The 25604-nt window shown below is 32.8% G+C and overlaps 1 protein-coding gene across 1 annotated transcript in view; it reads left to right on the top strand.

The window, feature by feature from the left end:
* The first annotated feature begins 1080 nt into the window (after positions 1-1080).
* The window catches only part of LOC143240670 (uncharacterized), a 51535-nt gene continuing 27011 nt past the window's right edge, over positions 1081-25604 (top strand). Inside the window, exons 1-4 of the mRNA XM_076483482.1 lie at positions 1081-1231; positions 3563-3669; positions 23775-23892; positions 24106-24159. Coding sequence (XP_076339597.1) covers positions 1163-1231; positions 3563-3669; positions 23775-23892; positions 24106-24159 — 348 coding nt within the window. The 5' untranslated portion in view covers positions 1081-1162. The remainder of the gene's footprint in view (positions 1232-3562; positions 3670-23774; positions 23893-24105; positions 24160-25604) is intronic.

The raw sequence follows: 25604 nt of genomic DNA, 5'->3' as shown, positions 1-25604 counted from the left end.
ATTAAGGATATTTGCCTTTTAAGTTAATATTGAAAATAGACATAAAAATATAAGCTAAACATTATGACTCATAAAATTATTTTAAATTATGTTATCACATTTTGATATAAAAACTGTAAAATAATTTGGTAATTATTCTTATACAACAAGCAATTAATCAGTAATAAAAAAGATAAATGCTGTATCAAACAAAATAATCTAAGCAAAACTATATCAAAGTATTATGCACCTCATATATTTTCAGTAGTAGAGATAGATTTGGCCTGAATGAGCAACTCAGCTTAGATATTTAGTTTTTTAAAAACTTATTTTCAATTACATGGAAAATTTCTTTGTTTACTTTCTAAGAAATGTTGTAGAAGAAGATATTATTGTTTGACTAGTTTGATTCAATCCACCATATGAAAGTACCTTTACTTCTAATGTTTAAAACAGTTATTAGTGCGATACGAAAATCAAAATCCATAGATTATATCATTTCTCATTTTATTTGTTCCATTTCAATAGATATAATTATTTTGAATTATCTAACTGAATGCTATTCTTAAATACAACATATAAGATAGTAGTTACTTAATCACTATGCAGCCAGTAAACACTAGAAGGAGAAACTGCAAAGATCAAAGAAACTCACATGAAAAATATATACACAAATATTGTAAAATAACATAATTTATCGTATTTAGAACAACTGCCAAGTTATGTAGTTCTATGTGTAAGAAGTGCCACGTTTATAAGCTATGTATACATGGTAGTAAACATGCACTAGTAAATGTGGACATTATACAACATCCATAAGTAAAATGACTTACAAAGTAGGTTGATTTTATGATTGCATTTAGCGAAATTTAAAATTACAGCTTTTACTAAAGAAAAATATCTTTGAAATTTTGGTTTTGATTGTAAACGTTGTTTTGATTATTTAATGTCAAACCTTTTTTATGTCTGATGCAGTTATATTGCTCTGCACAATCTTTTAAAAAAATAATATCGTAGTTTATAGTTCCCTTTTTGGTTAATAGATGTCAGGGTTGATCTGGAAATCTGTTACGGGCTTTGTTTACCCCAATCCATGTGCAAACACCCGTATCCAAGGTGAGTAAAATGTGTGCCTGACGAAAGAAATACGCTGAATTCTTCACTAGAGTGAAAATAGATAACCATGGGAGATGTGGGGGTCCAAAATTTTGTATTTACATCCTCAAATAAAGATCGTTCCCAATCCAACCAGGTAGGTAACTTTACTTCGTCTCGTTAAATTATCCGCTGTTCAAAGTAAAGTGAAAAATTATAATTGTAATCATTACTTGTTGAACCAAGAAAGATTCACAAGAGTATTTAACCATGTTGTATTATACATACAATCAGAATATAAAAGAGGAAATAAATGCTTTCTTTTCTTAAGAGATGTGTAAAGTATTCTTATGCGCAGTGTAATATGTAACTTTATTTGAAAAAATATATCCTAATTCCTAGCTTCCTTACCGAGTCTTTTTCTCTTCCTAGGCTAATTGCCTTAAAATGACCCAACATTAGTTTCATATGAAGCATAATGTATTATACTTAGAGCGAAACTAAAAGTCAGTTGGAAATTAGTGTTGTTAAATAAATATACCTTTTTACATTCTTGTTTATAAAAATTAGTATCCATTGTTTCACCAGTTGAGTACCCTTGCTTGTAATGATCTTTGCGGCCGGAATCCCAATACTATCTTACAAGTTTCGGTCAGCTTAGGAGGTATAAGTTAGTTCTAAACACATATATCAAGTTAACAATGCAAAACAATCTCTACAATAAAAGTATAATAATGAAAAATAAAATTAAAAAGTAATAATACTCTATATATTAAACAGTTTAACTAGTACTGTTGATGAAAGTAACAATAACCATATACTTTACTTAGGCACAAAGCAACACTAGTTGTTGGCTTGAATCTCTATCTTAGTATTAATTTTCTATTGAGCAAGAACGACACTTTTAATGCATAATTAAAACAGCAAAAAGAAAAAAAGAAAAATTATCTACCAGAGAAAAAACATATTTTGAAATCGCTAGTGTTATAAAACATTAAGAATAAATACAGCAAATTATATTTTTGATCAAAAGTTATCAACTTATTTAGTCAAAGCCTAAGTAAAACATTCTATAAAATAATTTTACATTATTGCCAATTAAAATAACGATGATTGATCGCTCTTCATACCGCCTGTGATTACTAAATAGATGTATTAAAAAACAGCCAGTAAAATCAAATCCGATAATACCTTAAAACTTTGTCGACGTTGCAATGTTAACGAATGATAATAAATTTTGCCACAATAATATTAAAATATTAATGTAGCTGCTTCACCTGGAAATATTTTTAAACATACATAATGAAAAGTTATTTTATACCTCCATGCTGTGTATCAAGAACACTGGAGCGTTCTTTAGTATTCTAAAATGATGCCTTTATATTGAATAGAAGATTGGTATTTTCGCATGGACTGTATAACATGTTGTTAAATATCAAAAAGATCTCGTCACAAGTAGATTAAGGAAGGTCTACTTTCCTGAAGACGGCGCTCTGGTAGTTTACGAATTATCGATTGTTGAAATACTTCTTCAATGCCATTTCTGTACATGAATAATTTTAAATAAATAAATATCGCTGATTTAAAAGGTTTTTACATCAATTTTATAAGGTTTTATTCAACCATAAGCTGTGAGGCTAGGTTTAGCTATTTGTTTATAAAATGAATCGGCCTGGCATGGCTAGGTGGGTTAAGGCGTTCGCCTCGTAATCTTAGGGTCGCGGATTCGAATCCCCGTCGCACCAAACATGCTCGCCCTTTCAGGCGTGGGAGCGATATAATGCGATGATCAATCCCACTATTCGGCAGTAAAAGAGTAGCCCAAGAGTTGGCGGTGGTGATTAGCTGCCTTCTCTCTAGTCTTATACTCCTAAATTAGGGACGGCTAGGATAGATAGCCCTCGGGTAGGTTTGCGCGAAATTTGAAACAATACTCATGAAGGTAGGACTCGTTGGTTTTTTACACTATTAATGAAGATAGGACTTGTTGGTGTGGTATAGAAATAATGAATATAGAACTTTTAGTATGGTAGAGTACTAAGAGAGATAAGTCTTACTGGTGTAGTACAGAACTAATAAAAATAGGACTTGTTGGTTTGGTACAGTGGTAATGAAGGTGGGACTTGTTGAGGTAGTAAAGTACTAATGAAGATACGACTTTTTTATTTTTTATTTAAAATTAAGCACAATGCTTTTGGTTGAAAATAATACTAATAACGACGAAATTTATTTGCATGAAAAAAGCTAAATTAAATCAAAACTAGTCACTGTAATGTAACTATTTCTGTTGAATAGCGAATGGAACTAGTTGAGAGACATATATAGAAAAAATTAAGTATACATTTTCGAAAGGAAGAAAAAATATGTAATTTTGTATCTAAAGTAATTAGTTTAGCTCTCGAAGAAATATGGGGAACACCTCTTCTCCAATAAATGAAAAAAAAAAGATAACACGAAGTTTGCAAAATCTCCATATCTTTTTCTTCAGCTATCTGAACTTCATGTTTATCTTGTGCCGAAGGACAGATGGATAGAGAAACGAAGATTAGCCATAAATCAAGTTGTTGATGATGCTGTGTCTTCTGGGTTCGTGAGGTTAGTTAAGAAGACAAGCAGTTATTATTTTAAATATCAATAAATTGTAGCACTTTTAATTAACAGTGTTATTAATATTTGTGTAATATATTAATTTAAAATGAAAAACAAAGTATTAAGTCTTCCCTAATTTATAGAAATGATTAAAAAAACGATTTGAAGTTGTAATTCGACTTTAGTACGACGTCATTTAGAAATTCAAAATAATACTATTTGAATACTTATAACACTTATCATTACTTGCAAATATTGGTTGTGATTATGTTTACGTAACAGTGTTTAATACCGGACACAACACAGGCTCTCTTTGTTCTAGTTATGGAATCCTGTCGCATCCCATACGTCAATGCAAAGTCTCGATGGCATGGAGCCGTTAGTTTACTATCGAACTATTGACAACAATGAGTCAATCGATCTGTAGCACCCTCTTGTGGTTGATTGTATACGTGTTATAGAGTTATTAATTAATTTGTTTTATTTAAATATTAATATTATGATATAACATTTTTACACCAAGTTCGAGTTGTAAATAATATGGAATTACGCCTTTAATATGAAAAAGTGGAGACCAAGATTACCTAGTCGCTGTTCGTCACTACAGCAACAGAAGGAAAAAAAGTCCAACCTATCATCAATAACTTGGTTTATAACCCATACAAACTAAGCGAGTTAATTAAAGCTAGCTGTGTCATTTTCAAAATAACTTAAAATTAATTCGAATATTTTTAATTTTAATCATTGGGAACAAAAGGTTATGAGGACTTAACTAAGTAAGTCCGATTCGTCTTATATTTTTTAAATTGAATACGATTTTATATAATTTATTTCTAAGAAAACAAAGTTAGATGTTTTTATTAACAGTAATCAAGCCTAACACTATTTTTCGATTTTACAGTCTTCCCGGAATACGCTTGTGTTAACAATAAAGGAACACACGTACTAATTTACTTCTAATTTTTGTAGTAACTTTCTCAGAGAATAGTTCGCAATTTCAACACCTGACTTGTCATTGGTCAATTTGTATGTATCTTTTGTGGAGTTAGCTGCTTAGAAATATTAATTGCCAAAAACCAATGCATTGTTAAATAAAAACAAAATAGATCTTAAACTTGGAAATTGCAGACCCTTAAATACTTATTACCTTGTTGCTAGTTTAATATATAGTGTATCTTCTGGACACTATGGATTTATTTGTTTGTTGTTTTATACAAATCAACACAGTGGATTATCTGTGCTGTGCTCACCACGGTTTTCAAAACCCAGTTTCTAGCACTGTAAGCCTTCAGACTTACCATTGAGCAGTTACAGGGAGGGAACACTATAAATTATAAAGCAAGTCCACTTAAGTTTTAATAATTTAGTATAAAATTACACACTGAGTAAATTGATCTATGTTGACAAGAAGAATACACAAACATTTTATACAATTTCTCGACCAAAATGTTTCTAGTATTTATGATAATAACATTTCATATTGTTGTGGAAATTTTTATTTGGGATTTAACATTTCTCGGAAATTGATGAGGACTGTAAAAACCTTAATACTTTCATTTTTATTTTTAGATATTTAATTTTGAAATGGTGAGTTAAAGAGGCCGTTAGTACTACATAAATATGCAGAGACTACTTTAAGGAATTTCAGACTACAAAACCACAGGTTAAATACGTTTTACATTTTAACGTTCTCTAGAGGGCGCTGATCATTAACACATTTATTGGAATATAAAAGTTGCTTTTTGTGCACCATCAAAACGTTTGTAATATAGTACATACTTATATTAGATGTTCGTGAAATGTTTTCTAATGATGCTGAAATCTACATTTTATATAGTATCCATTATTATACATAAGATTTTTATAAAAAAATCTGTAGTTCTGAAGCTCTCCGATATTTATACGTAAAAATGAATTTGAAAATTAATTTTATTTTTAAGGGAAGCACTTTCACAAGCTCTTATATACGTGATTAATTTCTTAGTGTGCAGTTTGTTAAAATATAAAAAAACAGTACTGATAAAACACGAACTAGTTAAATTTTCTTATTGTGAGTTTACAGTCTAATTAATCAAGTCCCTGAACTGGTAAGTGGAACAAAGATACGTTTTTAAGCCTATATGCTGAGTACATTATTTTATTCAGTTATTAGGATCAAAAACCTACCTGTAAAGCTTCTAATGTGGTTAAAAATGTTCTAAATGTTTTAAAGTTTATATTGGTTCTCCACTAGATGGTTAACAGTTCGCTTTAATAAACTGGAAGTTTGAGATCCACATTAATTTCAAACATTAAGAAACGCACTGAATAAATATAATGAATCTATAAGTAGAAGATAATTTAAAATCCTAGCTAAGGCCAACAACTAACATATTTGTTTTATGTTATTGTGTTTATGAGATATCACATAGCGTTATTGGATGCATTAACTTTTCTTATGTTACATTTCTTGGCGTACTTTATATTTGTGTTATTATTTTTTATTTTAGAAAATACGATGTGAAGAAAATGATCATTTATACACACAAATGGAACACTTCTGTCTCAAGAATAGTTTTGCACTGACAGACCGAATGTCTTAAAATAATTAACTGTGATACTTGGTCATATAGATTTTAAATTGTTTCTTACATAGAAATAGAATTGAGTACAAACTTAAATACTCTGATAGATATAATCTCAAGTAATTTTTAGGAAGACTTAGGGCACTACAATGTGGGATTAAATCCCTGCAGATATCCCATTTGTGCAATTTGGTGTTTAAAAACACACAGCAAGAAAACATTACGTAAAGGGTGGACAATAATTTTCGCAGAGGGGCCACTTCACAAATTTTGGTAAGTCGTCACGGGTCACACATTTCTACTATATTAATTAAATCACTTCAACATCGGTGTTATAAAGAGTCCATTATGTTCTTTACACAATTGCTGGGAGTCGTGGCGGGCAAGACAGAGTAGCCGGAAATGGCCATTCCTGCCTTCCCCTGCATTACATGTTTACTTTGTTTTATCATACAAAAGAACAGTAAGCCAAGCAGGTGAAGGTGTCTATTTCCTACTTTGATATCGCTAGCATGAAATACCTGCGCTCGTTTGTGGAGTTCAAAAGCCCATCATGATTGATAGATACCTCATTGTACCGATCAAGCTTTCCCATGATCCACAGTTATTTCTATAGCTCGTGGACTAACAACAACAACAATAGAAAGAAAAAACAGCATCAGGACACCTGCCTATGGTACCTGAGCATTTGTACCAAGTTTGACCACACTAGCTTTTAAGTGAGGATGTGAACACAATTTGAAATATGATGCTTCCGGATTTCTGAAAGAGATAATAACATTGAGTATGATGCCAGATTTGGAATCAACGATCCGAAAAAAACCTATTTTTAAACTTCTTTCATCCTTGGGTGACATTATGAAGGTGTTTTATTCCTCTTTTGTAAGTGAGCTACGTCTCATAGATAAGGGCACCCCTAAGTCATTTCAAGCCCGACTGCTATTTTTTACCCTGCTAGCTCCATAACTGTGGAAAGGGTTAGGGGAACAAAGATATAAAGATAAATACAAAGCTAATAATGACACCCCATGACATCAAAGGGGTGGAGTGGAAATTCAGAATCTGATACCATATTCAGGTTCAGTTATCGTAAAAAAAACAAAAACTATTATTAGATCCTCATAATATCTGGTTGACCTACAAGAACGTTTTAGTTCTCTTTGATACCTTCTTCATGGTGAAGGTACACTATATAGATAAGAACCTCGCCAGACCACCCCCAGACCTCCTGCTAAGTTTGGACCTGCTAACTTCAGAAATATGGGAGGAGTTAACTGGCCACAGAAACATGCATACAAAGTTACAGACTGAGTTAATATTGGATAACAAAGAAAGAACAAGTCATAACGTGTCTTTTCGTATTTTGATAGCATAACAAACAGAAATACACAACGTATGTACTTCGTACTTTGATATCTAATGTTTTTGGATACCAGATATATTTTTTTCATTCTTAGTATCAAATCCTTGTTGAAAATCTTTTAGCTGACGATGGTGTTTTCAAGCTAAAAATTCACCTTTTCATGTTTGATGTTGGATAATGTTTTTAGTAAATTACCAATTGTAAAATTGGATTTGACGTCATCACTGATATAGGTAATATAGGTCGCTTAGCAACAGTTATACACATATTGATCTGGCTTTGTTTCTAAAGTAAAACATTTTGTATAGCTCTGCTTTTACTGGTTTTAGAACGTGCTCTATGCTACGTGGAAAACACACCTTTTTGTATTACTGAATTCTGTTGTAAGAGATATATCGTGTTCGCCATTTTTATTAATGGCAAATAAATAGTTTGATAACACCAAATCATAGTTTACATTGAAATGTGTTTTCTTATAGCAAAGTCACATTAGGCTATCTGCTGAGCCCACCGAGGAGAATCGAACTTTTCATTTTGGCGTGGTAAATCCGGAGACATACCGCTGTACCAGCGGTGGGCTAGTTTACATTAAAAACCTCACTTTTAACAAATGAAAGCTTAGGCATAAAATAAATAAAACTATTATAAATCATTCATTTCAATGTATTTGACTACCGCGACCAATGGGAAGATATGAAATGACGCATCTTACAACTCTGAACTCAGCAATGCTACTTGAATTTAATGAAAGAAAAAAGCTAGTTTGATTCCCGTAGCAGGCACACCACAGACAGCCTATTAAGTAGAACTGCACTAACCAACGAAACAAACGAGCTTTATTTCTTTTATTAAATTCATGTAGCATTGCTGAGTTCAGAGTTGTAAATTATATTTCTTTAAGGTTACCTCTTATTAAAACTCTGCCTGCGTGAAATTTTCACTTATTACGAACAGTACTGTCTTAGTCAAATAAAAGAACCAGTTACCAGATAATTAGGCTGATTGATCCACAGCTTTCTGATTTACCTGCTGGCTTTCCTTCTTTCATAAACATTAAATTATCTGCTACCTTTTAAGCACTTGGCATGTATCCTGGGTTGTAGAGTTAAATTAAATATAGCAGGTACAATCTTGGTGAAATAAAATAAGCATTAACCACTTAGTTAAGGTACAGACTTATACGACCTCTGGACGTTTACTTTCTCTTTCTTCTTCCATACGGGTTTGTTCCTTCTCCTTTTCGGCTTCGATACGAGCTTGCTCTTACTGGGTTTCGATGCGGGCTTGTTCGAGCTCGATTTGTTTTATTTTAACTGTATTTCTATCTTATCTTTATCACTCAACTCTGGTTGGCTAGTGGAGACACTACAATATTACGCTAATGCTACCTCAGACAACAAATCAGCATTTACTAATATTTTGATGATACACTTTTTTGTTCATTTTTATTTTTGATTTTTTAACCTTTAATTCTAGGATTTTGGCAATTTCGAGCAATTAACTTTTGTTACGTATTTGTAGTTGTTTGAAGGAGGGTGATTCAAGAAAACTTTGATAATCAGACATTATCAACTCTCGTTGACACTGATTAAATTATGGTTTGAATTTTAATTTATACCAAACTTTGTCTCTGATTCTGATCTCAGACTAGCCCCGAGGATGGTAGGTTTCTATATGGTTTTATTTGTGTTAATATAATTATTAGGTTTATTTTAGAATTATGTGTCCATTTGCTGTTCTTTTGGTGTTATGTATGGTTTTTTTAAGATCTTTTGTGGATATTTCCGCATTTAGTTTGTGTAAGATAAGGTGCTATAGTATTTCAGTGTAGGATATATCTGTTTGTTTTTAATGCTTCCACTAAACTTTTTTAAGTGAGACTTGACGTTTTCTGAGTTTGTGTGAATGTTTAGTTTCGAACAATATTTATCCCAACTGTCTGCTATTAGTTTTTATATTTCGTTTGTTATAGTGTTTTTGAATGTATTTAGTCTGTTTTTATGCAGTGTTTTGTGTATTCATATGTATTTTTTATCATTTTCTGCATTATTTTATTGTATTTAGGAGTTGTTCATGGGGTTTCATAATTGGTTGTGATATTGTATTGTTGTTGGAATGCATATTGTCGTTGAGTAAAATACTATCATCATCCTCTATAAATTCTTACTTTTACTGTAGCCATGGCACATCCAAGAACTTCACTTTTGCTGTCCAAGCATCCTGTTATCACGTAGTTATGGTTCTGGATTATGGTTCTTTGCAGTAGATTTATATCTACGTTGTTTCTAGGAGAGCAATATAGACCAGTGAAAGTAAAAGTAGCATTATTTTTTTAAGATTAATTCTTCTACTAGCTTTCTCGTTCAACTTTTCCTAAATTTTTATTCTTATATAACTGAGGAAAAACAAGACAATTGTGCGTTTCATAAATACTTCATTTACTAAAGACTATGGTTTTGCTACTGAAAGTATAGTCAGGTATCAAGGTCGTGAATAAATGCTGTATTTGTGAAACGTACAATTTTCCTGTTTTTCCTCAATTCTATAATTATGTAGTTTAACCAACTACAGACGGTTTTAACTATCAATTATATTTTCAACGTTAAATAACTGTGTACATTTAGGAAGATGCTTATGTTGCAGTGGCTTAATATTTGTGTGTTTAAAATGTACTAAATCCTAAAATTTACCATTAACATTTTAGAGTGCACTTGCTATTATTTATTATGATTTGCTCTGGGTTCTTAGCGTGAGGTTACAGATAAGTTTATAAAGAAAATTCCTGCTTTATTAATATGTTAATGAAAATGGTAATAGTACTACCATTGTGATGTTGTTAGATAAAAGTAGTTTATAGCACTATCAATGTGATCTGGTTAGATAAAAATAGTTTATAGTATTATCAATGTGATCTGGTAAGATAAAAGTAGTTATAGTACTATCAATGTGATGTAGTGAGATAATAATAGTTTATAATACTATCAATTTGATGTAATTAGATAAAATAGTTTATCGTACTATCAATTTGATGTAATTAGATAAAATAGTTTATCGTACTATCAATTTGATCTGGTTAGATAAAAATAGTTTTTAGTACTATCAATGTGACGTGGTGAGGAAAAATAGTTTATATTACTATCAATGTGAGCTGGTTAGATAAAAATAGTTTATATTATTATTAATGTGATCTGGTTAGATAAAAATAGTTTATAGTGCTATAAATGTGATGTAGTGGGATAAAAATAGTTTATCGTACTATCAATTTGATCTGGTTAGATAAAAATAGTTTATAGTACTATCAATGTGATGTGGTGAGATAAAAATAGTTTATAGTATTATCCATGTGATCTGGTTAGATAAAAATAGTTTTTAGTGCTATAAATGTGATGTAGTGGGATAAAAATAGTTTATAGTACTATCAATGTGATCTAGTTAGATAAAATAGTTTATAGTACTATCAATGTGATGTGGTGGATAAAAATAGTTATAGCACTATCAATTTGATCTGGTTAGATAAAAATAGTTTTTAGTACTATCAATGTGATGTGGTGAGAAAATATAGTTTATAGTACTATCAATGTGAGTTGGTTAGATAAAAATAGTTTATATTATTATCAATGTGATCTGGTTAGATAAAAATAATTTATAGTACTATCAATGTGATTTGGTTAGATAAAAATACTTATAATTACTATCAATGCGACCTGGTTAGAGAAAAATAGTTATAGTTACTATCAATGCGACCTGGTTAGATAAAATAGTTATAGTTACTATCAATGCGACCTGGTTAGATAAAATAGTTATAGTACTAGCTAACTAGATCATATTGATAGTATAATCAGTGTGATGTGGTTAGCTAAGAAGATAAATGGTATTGTAATAGCGCACTTAGGTATTAATTTTTAATGAAAAGTTAAACCATAGTTTTAGTTTTTTATCACCCAAAAGTATATTTAACCAGTATCCTAACTTCATAGTTGGCTTCTATTTGTGGGTTATGTATTTAACCTGGGTTTTAATATTAAGATTTAACAACAAAGAGAGCCGAGACTGCACTAGTCACGCTTGTTTTATTTTCATCACACATCTAAGATTTTCTAAATAAAGTTATTCTTTCTCACCGCTGGAGCCTTCTGGTTGATGATTTGGGTTTTGTTTATTTTGTTAAAGTACAGTTACGTAAGTTACGTAAGTTTATCATTTAAGTGCGTGAAGATGTTTGTTGAAATTGGGTATTTTAGTTGTAAAAGTTGTTTGATATGAAAACAAAATAGCAAAACGATATTAGTGAGATGATAAAGAAAATGACTGTTTTACTCAAACGTAATGTTCATATTTGTGCGAAAAAGAACAGAAGGATTTATATTTTTGAAATAACCATAATTTTTAAGGATTGTTACCATGTGTTATCATAAGTTAATGTTATTAAGTTTTGTTCGTTGTATATGATCAAATTCAACCACAAAAGAATGGGTTTTAATGTAATAGAACAGCTTAAACTCTGAGTATTTATAAATTAGGATGTGAACAATAGAACTAAAAAGAACTATGATAAATCGTGTGGAAAAATTCTAAAATGGGAATTTCATAATCAAATGCGTCTTGTGCAATGTATGGGTTGCACGGAAATCTCTAGGGTTTAGGTGTGGCCGTCCCTAATTTTGAAGTTTCGATCACAGTGAGAGCAATTCGTCAACGTGCAATATCCACTACTATAATAGATTTATGTAACTCTTTGAACTAATTAACGGGACTGATTGTAACTTTTATCACACGCCAGCAGAGAAAAATACGAAGCGTTTTTTTATGTTTGTACATATTGAGTTATATATGCTCTACTCACCGTGGATATCAATATCCGACTTCTAGTTTTATGACACCTTAAATCTGGGGCACTGTGTTCAGCGGTATTACGGATCGAATCTTGGACCCTTTGATTCACAGCCACGCTCGTTAATCTCTGAAACAACCAGCTTTCTTGTGTGAAACTGGTTTATACATTACATTTAGTTGAAAACTAGGTTGTAATTGTTTCGCTTATTCCAGTGTTTTACAAATGAAAGAAATATATGTAAATTTTAATGTACTATCTATTGTTTGCTCATGAAAGTAAATTGCAGGGTGTGATGGATCTTCACTAAAATTGAGTTGGAGGTTCATTGGGTTCATGGAAGATACATACAAATTTTAAGTTTTACATTTTGCGTATTGCGATGTTTATGGGTATTTTTACGTTTATTACAATTAAATATAAGGGAAGCAACTTTTCACGTTTTAAGATAACGATTCATTAATCACGAACTTACATAACTTCCGTCCAGAGGATGGTTAATCTAGATAGTAGTTTCATAAATTAAGAGAACATTTGTACTATATAAAATCAATGATATTAAAAAATACGGTTTCTCTGCTAACTAACACATGTTTAAAGCTTGTAATGTATCGGCAAAATCCATTAAATTAAAGGACCAAACTCAAGCTACGTAATCTCTTGTTCTTTCAACCGATAGCTTAAAAAACATTTCACAAACTGGATAAAATCAAGCTATCTTCATCAACAAAAGCTTAGAATGACTCCAAATGATAAGATAATTTTATTACGTACTCATTTTGATGAAAACATAGCACGTGAAACAGTTTATCCTGTTCTGCACGGAATTGCAATTTTATATTTAGTGAACGTGTTTTGAATTTTGATGCAAACAGCTGTCTTTATTTATAAGCAATCCGGTAAATGGATTTAGAAGTAACTATAAAACACGTTCAGTAACAATAGAGATAATTGTAACGGTTCTCTTCTTTTATATAACAGGCCTAGCATGACCTGACGGCTGAGTTGTTCCACTCACAACCCGAAGACTGCGTGATTAAAACCCATTATCAAACATGATCGTTCTTTCAGCCGTTGGGGCGTTATAATATGAGTTTATCTTCACTATTTGTTGGTAAAGAGTAGCTCAAGAGTTGACGGTGGATATGTTGACTAGTTGCCCTCTTATCTTAAAGTTAGGGACAGTTAGTGCCAATCAAAGATTTATATAACAACTGAATGAGCTAAAGCACAGTTTCCACAAAATTTACCTAAATTTTAATAAAATTAAACATTATTCTGCATGTTGTACATTTTCTGGATCTTACAAAAAGTGTTTGATTTTATTTATGTTGAGCACGAAGCTGCACAATATACTATTTATGTACTGCTCAACTTGGGTATCGAAATCTGATTTTTCGTGTCGTAAACTTGTAGATTCACAACTGAGCCACTAGGGGGCGAAATAAAAAGTTAAAGGATTAACACCAATTTTTGCTTATGATAGACCAAAGGAACATGGTTATTACTGAATAATATTAAAAGCTGTTGTTAGGTGCTCGTTAATGAAGATGATAGAATGGGAGCAAAATGTTCACTCTAAACCGTGGTTTCACTATAACAAAGCTGAATTTCAAATCTTGTTACAACTGTTACGTCAGTTTTTACTTCGAAACCACAGCTACTTCAAACTTGTGAGTAAGGGAGAGACTAATTTAACAACAAGTTATTGACTGTGCCCAAAGACTATTGGTTATATTTATGACAATCAATATGTTTGACATGTCATATCTAAATTTACTCAGAAAAGACGGAGTACCAAAAAAGAGTTTAACAAATGATCTAATTCCATGTTATTTTTAATTATTTTACTTTTCAGTAATGTAACATGTGACGTATTGCTTTAATTATCGTAGCTCTAACTTATACGAAACTTAGGAATTCTAGCTTCTAGAACAAGGTGACTTTCTATCCTGGTCGTAAGCAGAAACAATTGTTGAAGAATTTATTTTACATTGCGTTTTGTTTGGTCGTTTTAGCACAAAGCCACACCATATACTATCTGTATTCTGACGGTGATAGAACTCAAAATTTTAACATAATAGGTCTTGAAGCTTACAGTAAGTTATCAAGAGGATTTTTTGTGTAGCATGTTGCATGTTACAGGTACAAAACATTTGCTCTTTGTTATCACGTAACCTCTCTGTATTTTCTGAGTGCAACAAGTGATGCATTAGAGGTACATAACGTACAATACCTGTTAACAAGTATTCTGTTTGCGTTCTCTGAATGTAGCGTGTGATATGTTACAGATTTATAACGTTCAATACCTGTTAACAAGTATTATGTCTGCGTTCTCTGAATGTAGCGTGTGATATGTTACAGATATACAACGTTCAATACCTGTTAACAAGTATTATGTCTGCGTTCTCTGAATGTAGCGTGTGATATGTTACAGATATACAACGTTCAATACCTGTTAACAAGTATTATGTCTGCGTTCTCTGAATGTAGCGTGTGATATGTTACAGGTATATAACGTTCAGTACTTCTTAACTACTATACTCTCTATGTTCTCTAACTGCAGCATGTGATGTGTTACAGATGTATAACGTTCAGCATCTGATAACAAGTATCTCTGCTTATGCTCTCTGAACGTAGCATATGATAAGTGATGAAACAGCTAATATGTAATATGAACTGACCGCTAAACAATCCGTCCAAATGTACAGTTTGAAATAGAAATCTAAAACAATATTATGGTGTGTTACTCAAAAATCTAACGAAATTATATATACATATGATACACACCCAGTTGTACCTGGGAAACGTTAAGTATATAATGGTACAACTGTCACTGTTTAAGGTAAAGAAGTAATTGCTTTAAGACTTTTTTTGTGTACCATAATCATTGTCATATGGATTAGTTAATGTTTCTCACTTGCACAGTGGAAAATCTGTGGAATTCTAACACTAAAAATCAGGTTTCTACAGCTGTGGTGGGCACAACATTGATAGCTTATTATGTAGCTTTGTACTTAAGAACAAATAAATAAACTAAAAGTATTGGAAAGTTGCAATACATTAACCAAGTTAGACCAATCAGCGAGACGTAAGCATGCCTAGATGTTTGGATACATAACTTGCATGTGAAGTAGAAACAGAAAAGCGAAAGAGGTTTCTTTCTTTTTCGCTTTTTTTGAAAGTGGTTATTAAAGATAACTATGTTAAATGACAGCTTTAGAATTATATGCCAACATATCATATTGTCACCTACATCGCCACATGTTGTTCTGTTCTGCCTCTAATGTAAAGCAAAACTCATCCGTGATAAAGCACTATGTGGAGGAGCGAACAACTTTTCGACTTTCTTCGTTGTTCGCTCTTTTACTTAGTGCTTTCTCTACCCATACCAGCTGTTTTTTACGTATATAAAGTAAAACTCAACTTGTATTGCGTTTATTAATCAATAACTTAAAAATCTATTGTCAGTTTATTCACAGAATGGAACTTCAAGGGAATTGACGGCACGGAAGTTCTAACTATTAGAATGTTATTATCTTATTATATTAATTTTGAGATAAAAGTCAATCCGTGTTATGTGTTTTAATTTCCAAATTGACAGTGTTTTTCTTATTGAAGTAAACATAAAACTGTTAAGAAAATGTTTTCTGTTTAAAGTTTTTTTTAATGGTTTTGATATCGCAAGAAGTTTCTTTAAGTTTTGTAACTTATATACTTCTAGTGATTAAAATGTAACTCCAAGGGCTTATAACGCTAAAAATTGGTTTTGATATCCACAGGCCTGGTATGGATAGTGGTTAGGGCCCTAAATTCGTAATCTACGGGACTGATAGTTCGAAAACAGGTCCGACCAAACATGTTTTCCCTTTCATCAGTCGGGGGGGGGGGGTTATAACGTTACTATTTAAGAGAAATATTTATTTGAATGTGAGATAAGGTTCGAACTACGTTAAAATTGTTGGTATATCTAACAACTCTGTTATTCGCCGAATTGTTTTTCCTTTTCACAGTAGAAACATTTAGCTAACTTGCGTGAAATTCAGTGCAAACATACTAAATAATATTTCCAAAAAATCATATAATTTGATTTAGTATTTCTATAAGCCCCCAACTCGGGACAGCAGTAAGACTACAGATTTACATCGCTAAAATTCTGGGCTCAAGTCCGTGCGGTGGACACAGCAGATAGTTCAACGTGTCCTTGCTCTAAAATAAACACTCAGAAGTATTTATATAACTATTTCAGTTGTCAAACTGTCAAAATTTTTGTGAGAAACACTTGAGAAAAAGACCAGAGATATATTCTTTTATTGTTCATCACAAAGTTTTATTTTGTATATCTAGTCAGTTTCAAGTTAACTGATATTCAAATACATATTTGTTTTGATTTTTTTTTTTTTGGTTACTAACAATATCTTCGAGATCAACAAACACAGTATAATTGGTTATTATATCTGTGCGAGTTACTTGAATGCGATAAACTTTATAATAATAGTCATAAACTAGAATCTGAGTAATCGGATTATTTTGAAGTTACCTTCCATATGTATTAAACCTAACTAAGCCCATCTGATGTCGTCATAGAGGAAGGTTTCTTACCTTTCAAGTGTACGTAACTTCTGTGAGACTTAAAACTACAAAAGTTACTAGATCTGTAGATTGTCATTAAATCGTCTAAAGTTTCCATTAGATTTTTCTTCAATCCTCCTGGAGCTCTTGCAAGTCAAACTTTCAAGCAATCACAAATGGCTGCTCAAAGCATTTTATATGCAACACATGACGTGAACGGCTTATAACCTGCTCTATCCAATCGTATTTAGCGGTTGATTTGAGTTATTTTCAAAGTTGAGCTTTATTGGTAGTTGTTAAGGTCACGTGCTGTGACATCACAAAGGGTGGCTACGATAATCTTAAAAACTACCAAAAGAGAAGAAAAATTGCATAAAAACAGCACATTAATCACTATACTTTCAAGGATGATATTACCCAAACGAATATAGAGTTCGCAGAGAACTAAATATTTCAAGCGATATACGCATTTGTGTATATAAGCATTACTTCTTGAAGTTCTGTCGAAATGAAATTTCGAACTTTTTTATTGTTTTGATTTGTGAATTTCACAAATATATGTTATATATATTTTATATATATTTTTATATATTTTATATATGTTAAATATATGTTATATATTTCACTAAATATATGTTACATTATGAAAAAAAATATCAGTTCTAAATGTCTTTCAGTTAAGAACTGTTGTACTAGAATTATAATTATTATATTAACTTAAATGCAGAAAGGTATTCTGTGGCCGGATAGGGTTAGAGAAAACTTAAGGGTGACAATTAAATACACATATGATCAAGGAGAGTGATTTGATTAAATATGAAAAACAACCACAAGCAAAGACATTTACAATTTGGGATAATAGTTTATTTTTCAGCAGTCTAGAATAACAACTTAATACATTTGGAGTAAGAAATAACAGCTTATTTTGAGGATAACTAAAAGTTACAGCTAACAAAACGGTGGCTGATCTGGTAAGTAAAGTAAGAAGACAAGTTAGAATAATGGTTTGTTTAAAACAGGAAAGAGCATATAACTTAAGACTGACAGTTTAAACAAATTAGTTAAAGTTTCCAGTGTTCTAGCTAACGGTACAATCTCATTCAGTGGCACAGGAGCATGTCTTCGGGGTTTTAACGCTAGAAACCGGTTTTCGATACCCGTGGTGCGAAGAGCACTAATAATCTATTGTGCAACTTTGTGCTTAACTACAAAATACAAACGAACAATCATTATTTAAGTGCACTTACTCATAGATAGTATTAAACATCACCGACCTTGTTGGCTTCATTGATATACAGAGTAATAATGTTTCATTTGGATTTAAAAGGTGGCGTTTTATTCGCCTATAATTTGCTTCTCGTGCTTTTGGTAGATACACCGCTGGCCAAAATCTTAAAGCCAATGAACACAAAGAAAAATTCATTTTGCGTTGTTAGGCTCAACCACTTATTTGAGTAGAGCTTCAAAAGATGAAAATAAGAAAAGGGAAAATAAAAACTTTTTTTAGCATTTAATATAGAAAATGTGAACACTGCGAAATTAGCCAAGATACTAGCTGGTCAAAAGTTTAAGACCATACTGAAACGAAGCTTTAATCGGTGAAAACGTAACGAAATTTAGTCATTTGTGTTCAAGCAATAGCGTTGTCAACGTTTTCCCACTGACATCTCCTGTGTTACATTGGGTAAAAACATGGCAAAGGCTAAATAGTTGACAGAGTTTGAACGTGGCAGAATTGTCGAGGTTCAAAAGCAAGCTCGTCACAACATGCCATCGTTGGTGAAATTAGGCGTAGTAAAACTGCTCTTGCAAGTTTCATAAAAAAACCCTGAGTGATACGGAACGACAATTTCAAGTGGTCGGCCCAAGAAAATTTCGCCGGCGTTGAATAGGAGGATTCGACGGGTTGTCCGGCAAGACACCAGCCGATCGTCGAACCAGATTAAGGCCCTTACGGACACAGAATGCAGCTCAAGGACAACAAGACGGCATCTACGAGAGAAAGGGTTTAAAAACCGTAAACGTCTTCAAATGCCACGCCTCCTTCCACTCCACGAAACAGCTCGGTTAAACTTTGCTGAGAAGCGCCAAACATGGGACGTAGAAATGTGGACGAAGCTTTTGTTCTCTGATGAGAAAAAAAATTATCCTGGATGGTCCAGATGGCTTCCAACGTTACTGGCACAATAAAGATATCCCACTGGAGACATTTTCTACACGACACAGTGGAGAAGGTTCCATCATGATCTGGGGTGTTTTCTCCATCCATGGAACAATGGATCTTCAGGTTATGCAGGAGCGTCAAACAGCAGCTGCCTACATTGGCATGTTGGAGAGAGCATCCTTATTGATTGAAGGCCATCGCTTGTGTGGAAACGACTGGATCTTTCGGCAGAAAAACGCTGCAATCCACAATGCCCGTAGGACAAAGGACTTTTTCATGGCGAATAATGTGATTCTTTTGGACCATTCAGCATGGTCGCCTGAACTGAACCTCATTAAAAATATTTGGGGGCGGATGGCAAGAGAAGTCTATTGAAATGGACGTCAATTTCAAACAGTGCATGATCTTCGTGAAGACATCTTCACCACTTGGAATAACATTCCAGCCAGCCTTCTGCAAAAGCTTATATCAACCATGCCAAAGCAAATGTTTGAAGTTATTCGCAATGACGGCCGTGCAACTCAGTACTGAGCATTTCCTACCCTGTTTATGTTCATTGGCCTTAAGATTTTGGCCAGCAATGTATATATAACACTTTTGGCATTATTTGAGTTTCTTATCAGTTGGTTCAGTGTTATTTTATTATACCTTTAAACGGATAGCTGTTATGAATGGACCTTTGGAATTTCTCTATGGTCGAATAGGTATATGGAAAATAAAACATTGAACCAAACACACATTACAATAGCTCTAATCATAATGTGAACGAACTCTGAATATACTTTCAGATTCTAATATTTTTTCAAATCCTAAATGACTTTATAATTCTGTCACCTCGTATTCTTTACATATTAATAAATATTTATATCAAATCCACGTCCGTACAGATCGGGCCTCTCAGTGGCACAGCGCTATGTCTGCGGATTTATACTGCTAGAAACCGTATAGATCGTATTTTACCTGATGTTGTACGGTAAACATTAACCTCATATTTTTTCACGTTTGTATACTAATGTTAATGTTCCACGTCTAATATAATTCACGAAAATAATGATTAATAGCAAATAACATAATTCTTCAACGGTGATTTTTGCTAATCACCATGGTAAAAAGACACCCTTTTCTCGAATTTAGAACTCAGAAGTTTCTTATGACTTAGAGCTCCGATAACCAAATCAGTACGTTTGACACGCCCTATTTAACTTTACTCAGAAACGAAAAATAAATGTATAAAAAACAACGGAACACAAATGATCTAGCTCTACGTTCAAGTTAATGGCTACTATTTTACAGCGGTACGTCTGCGGGACTTACAACATCATAAATCGGGTTTCGATACCAATGGTGGGCGAAACCCAGATAGACCATTCTGCTTACCTTCACACAAACAAACCATTTGATAATGTAAAAGTAGAAAATAAAACATAATCGAAACGTTGTTTATGACACAGTCAGTATCTCGTCTTTAAGTAATACAGTTTTTAATTCTCACTTACATATATGAAGTTTGTTTGTTTTTGAATTTCGCACAAAGCTACTCGAGGGCTATCTGTGCTAGCCGTCCCTAATTTAGCAGTGTAAGACTAGAGGGAAGGCAACTAGTCATCACCACCCACCGCCAACTCTTGGGCTACTCTTTTACCAACGAATAGTGGGATTGATCGTACCATTATAACGCCCCCAAGGCTGTAAGGGCGAGCATGCTTGGCGCGACGGGGTGGCGAACCCGCGACCCTTAGATTACGAGTCGCACGCATTAACACGTTTGGCCATGCCGGGCCATCATATATGAAGTAACTGTGGTGTTGGGATAAAAATTGTGTTAGATACAAGCTTATTAGTCGCGAAACAGTTGAGATTGAACTTTCTTTTTTGTTTATTTTTCTTAGAACAAAGTCAAGCTGGATTACTTGCTGTGCCAGTCGCGGAAAATAGAAACTCAGATTTTAATATTTTAAATCCGCAGAATTATCGCTCTTCTTGCATTGGGTTCACAAATCTAACTCTAGTGTTATAACTCTCAAGACTTACAGCTGAGTCACCGGGAACGTAAAATTTAAGAAGTGTATGACTACTATTATGACACAATTTCTGGTTAATGTTTGTTGACTGGAAATCCGCTAGAACGTCAGATCAAAATATCTATTTGATATAAACTCAGTTTTTACTGGTTCTCCTGTTGTATAGATTTTTTTCTTGTTAATATAAGTTTCAGGACATATTTACTTTTATTTCTAACAGTCTTGTTTGAAAAGTGTAAAAACGCTAATATCAGTTTATGTTGGTTCATCGCACACGTTTTTTTTAAGTACAAAGCTATAAAATAGGTTATCTGTTGCCTTTTTACCACAAATGTATTGCTGAACTAGTAAGGTGGGTGGGGTGAGGGCACGCTACTGCTATTGAGAGAAAAGTACTGGGAGGATTTTAAAATAGTAACCCTGGTATCATATAAAGTAGTTATTACAGAGAGCTCTGGCAGTAAGTATGATAGTAACTACAAAAACGCTCTGGTACTTGCAACAGGTTTAGTGTTGTACATTTACTTTAGTATCTGCATAGTTTTCATTTTTGTATGTAATACATATTTTTGGGCGTGTATTGCGCTAGTTCTGCCTGCTTTCCAGATTTTTAGAACGTTTTTGAAAATGAGAAGCAACAATATTTGTTCAGAAAAACGCGCTAGAATATTGTTGAAGCGTCAAGAATATCGCGTGATTTCTATAAAAAGTGGCTAGCCGAGAGAAAGAAGAGATTATTATTGGCCAGTTACAGTTAGTACAATATGGGCTTAAAAAGCTATAATTGTGATTAATGTCTATGAATGAAAAAACAGCAGAATTTGAACAGGAACATTATATATTTCGAACTTTTCAAACCGTTCAACTTCAGTGAATTACTTGGGACATTATTGTTTCTTCGAAAACATAAAATATTTTTGCTGGAAGGAGTCATCTTGCACCCTGTGTGAAGCCACTCAAGAAAAAGAGCGCTTGCATCGGCAAGGATAACAATATCAACTCAGAATTAATTTGCTACTCAGGGACTTGGATCGTCGATAAAATATTTAGTTTTAGACCGAATATAAGACTCAGTGTAGCTTGTAAGTTTGTAAAACTCTTGTGTATAAACCGTCATTTATAATAACCATTATTACAAACTGTATTCTTATTTTAGTATATTAAAATATATCTGTGTTGAAAACGAAAGTTATGTTTGTCAATCTTGTTGGCAATTAACATACATTTGATACATATTAACAGTTAATTAACTACCAAATTCAAATTCAAATTTCACGTTATTTGAGATAGTAATACGTAACGTACATAACATAATAAATCACAGACTCGTCCGAACTAAATACTAATACGTAACATAGTGTGTAAGGTAGTGATGACTGCGGAAGACCTGTCTCCGGATTTACAACGCCACAATCAGGGGTTTGATTCCTCTCGGTGGGCTCAGCGAATAGCCCGATGTGGCTTTGCTATAAGAAAACACACACACACGCAGAAGACCTTTGACAGCATGTAAGACAGTAACTACAGATGAGATCTGACAATGTGTAAGGTACTGATTACAGTTTGTTTGTTTGTTTGTTTTGGAATTTCGCACAAAGCTACTCGAGGGCTATCTGTGCTAGCCGTCCCTAATTTAGCAGTGCAAGGCTAGAGGGAAGGCAGCTAGTCATCACCACCCACCGCCAACTCTTGGGCTACTCTTTTACCAACGAATAGTGGGATTGACCGTAACATTATAACACACCCACAGCTGAAAGGGCGAGCATGTTTGGCGCGACGGGGATGCGAACCCGCGACCCTCGGATTACGAGTCGCACGTCTTAACACGCTTGGCCATGCCGGGCCGAATCACAAGAACAAACACACAATTTGTAGACCTGTGATGCAATAAAACAATTCGACAGACCAAACTGAAGGAGGAATGATTGTATGCACCATACCCCCCACCTAAAATGAAGGGGGAATGTATACCCTCCATCCCCCCAGGATCTACGCCCCTACTCGTACATATGCCTTTTCCATTTGAAGGTTGAAAGTGTCTGAATTAATTACTCTAATCAGGTAACATTATTGTAGATGCAGTTCCGCATGGTCCCCGAATGTGTACTCATTCAAGAGTAAATAAAACCAAAATTAAGAAAACAAGCATCTTTATTTATTACATTTGAAGTACATATATCCGTATTATTTGTAACCTAAAGACTGTATAATTCTTCTCGTGATTTATTGCATGCGCACGTTTTACTGACGTCACGAAAGTAGAAATTTGAACATTAAAGTTCCCTTACGGACTGACTGACAGACAACATACTGCTGAATAGTGGTGTAACTGGGTAAAACAGGTAACGCCCCCAGTCAGCATTCTGCTCTCTTTCGTGGAAATTATGCTTTAAATTATCTAAAGTTTTATTTTAATATTTTATTTTATAATGGTGATGATATATTTTAAGGGTATTGAATATCCAGTTATAGAAAATGTTAGTATTTCAGATACATAGTTTGGTGAGTGTCTTTGACAGAATAAATTGATAACTTGGCCTGCCTGTGATACGGTGATGAATATTACTTGATCGGCATTTGCTTTCGTTTTTCTCAGGGTTTCACCAACGGCAAACCTCATTGAACTTAGGAAGGTTATTAACGACCAGTTGGGCCACGAATTTCTTCCCAGGAATTACGTGTTTTTACGAAGTGTTGGAAGGAATTTCACTCAGGTTGCTTCCTTAGTATTTTTCATTAATAAAATGCCTATCAACAAACTAAATTCCAGTTGTCATCAAACTAATTTGAAAACATTTTGTCAGATGATTTTTTTATGAGCGTATGTTGTTAATAAAAACTTTGATTTCTATTTGAATACAATAAACACTATACTGTACGAACAGCATCACTAATAAGCTAAAATAATATACTAACTTGTTGTCTAGGTGAAACCACATCAAGAGAAGGATATGAAGACTGAAAATTATTTGCCACCTTTCGTAAGTTTGTTGTTCCTCTACTTTAGCACAACATATTCTTCATTTGATTAGTAACCAAACCGTCTTCAAAGTAATATTACTGCTTTATGGTCCTTGTTTCTTCGGTGTCATGTTATTTTTAAAGGATAACTTCTTGCCACATTAATGAAATTAATAATATCGTCACACTAGGTGATAAGAACGATATGTTAAAACCATCACATTATGTGAATCTTTTCTCTGCAAATCATCTAAGCGCATATATTTATTAATGTGTAAAAAATATTGTATTGTATAAGTTATTTAACCTGGAACTTTTATAACTGTTTATGTATAAACGTTCTAGCGAATACTTTATATTAACAAAATGACCAGTTGTAGAAACCAATCGAGTTACTGAGTAACAGTTAAATGTCTAGTATTCAGGAAAGTGTTCGTTCATACATTATGATAGATTTATTTGTTTTTAATTTCGAATAAAGCTACAAGAGGGCTATAAGCCCTAGTTGTCCCTAATTTCGCTGTAGTAGAAAAGAAGGAAGGCAACTAGTCGTCATTCCCTACCGCTAATTCTTGGGCTACTCTTTTACCAACGAAAAATAAAATTGATTGCTCTTTATAATGCCCCACGACTGAAAGATTACGAGTTGAGTGCCATAACCAACTAGTCATGCCGAGTCTAAATTATGATAGTTATATCTAACCTATAACTGTTACACAAAAGTAATAAATATCATTAATTCATATTTCTGGAATGAATACTAGCGATGAACAAGTAAGAAATTTTGTTAATTTATATTACCGTACTGAATACTAGTAATAAACAAGTAAGAAATGTTGTTAATTTATATTACCGTACTGAATACTAGTAATAAACAAGTAAGAAATATTGTTAATTTATATTACCGTACTGAATACTAGTAATAAACAAGTAAGAAATGTTGTTAATTTATATTACCGTACTGAATACTAGTAATAAACAAGTAAGAAATGTTGTTAATTTATATTACCGTACTGAATACTAGTAATAAACAAGTAAGAAATATTGTTAATTTATATTACCGTACTGAATACTAGTAATAAACAAGTAAGAAATGTTGTTAATTTATATTACCGTACTGAATACTAGTAATAAACAAGTAAGAAATATTGTTAATTTATATTACCTTGATAAATACTATTAATGAAGAAGTAAGATATATTGTTTATTACAGATAATATTAAGGAATGACTTTATGAGGTATGAGCTCCAGGTATAATGAAGTTTAATTTATGAAGAAAACCGTATTGATTTATGTCAGTACTATTTAGGATAAACAAGTTACATTTTAGTCAAACTCGAGGGAAAAAAAATGAAATACTTAACTAAAATGTATGACGTGGCGTGTTATTTCATGAAAAAAAATGGTTAATTGAAACATCACCTTTGAATTGATCTCGTGCATCATATGAAAATTGTGCTTGTA

The sequence above is a fragment of the Tachypleus tridentatus genome, chromosome 2, assembly GCF_004210375.1.
Source record: "Tachypleus tridentatus isolate NWPU-2018 chromosome 2, ASM421037v1, whole genome shotgun sequence".
In the NCBI taxonomy this organism is placed as follows: Eukaryota; Metazoa; Arthropoda; class Merostomata; order Xiphosura; family Limulidae; genus Tachypleus; species Tachypleus tridentatus.
The sequence above is the reverse complement of the archived record's forward strand: the minus strand, read 5'-3'. Positions and strand labels throughout refer to the sequence as shown.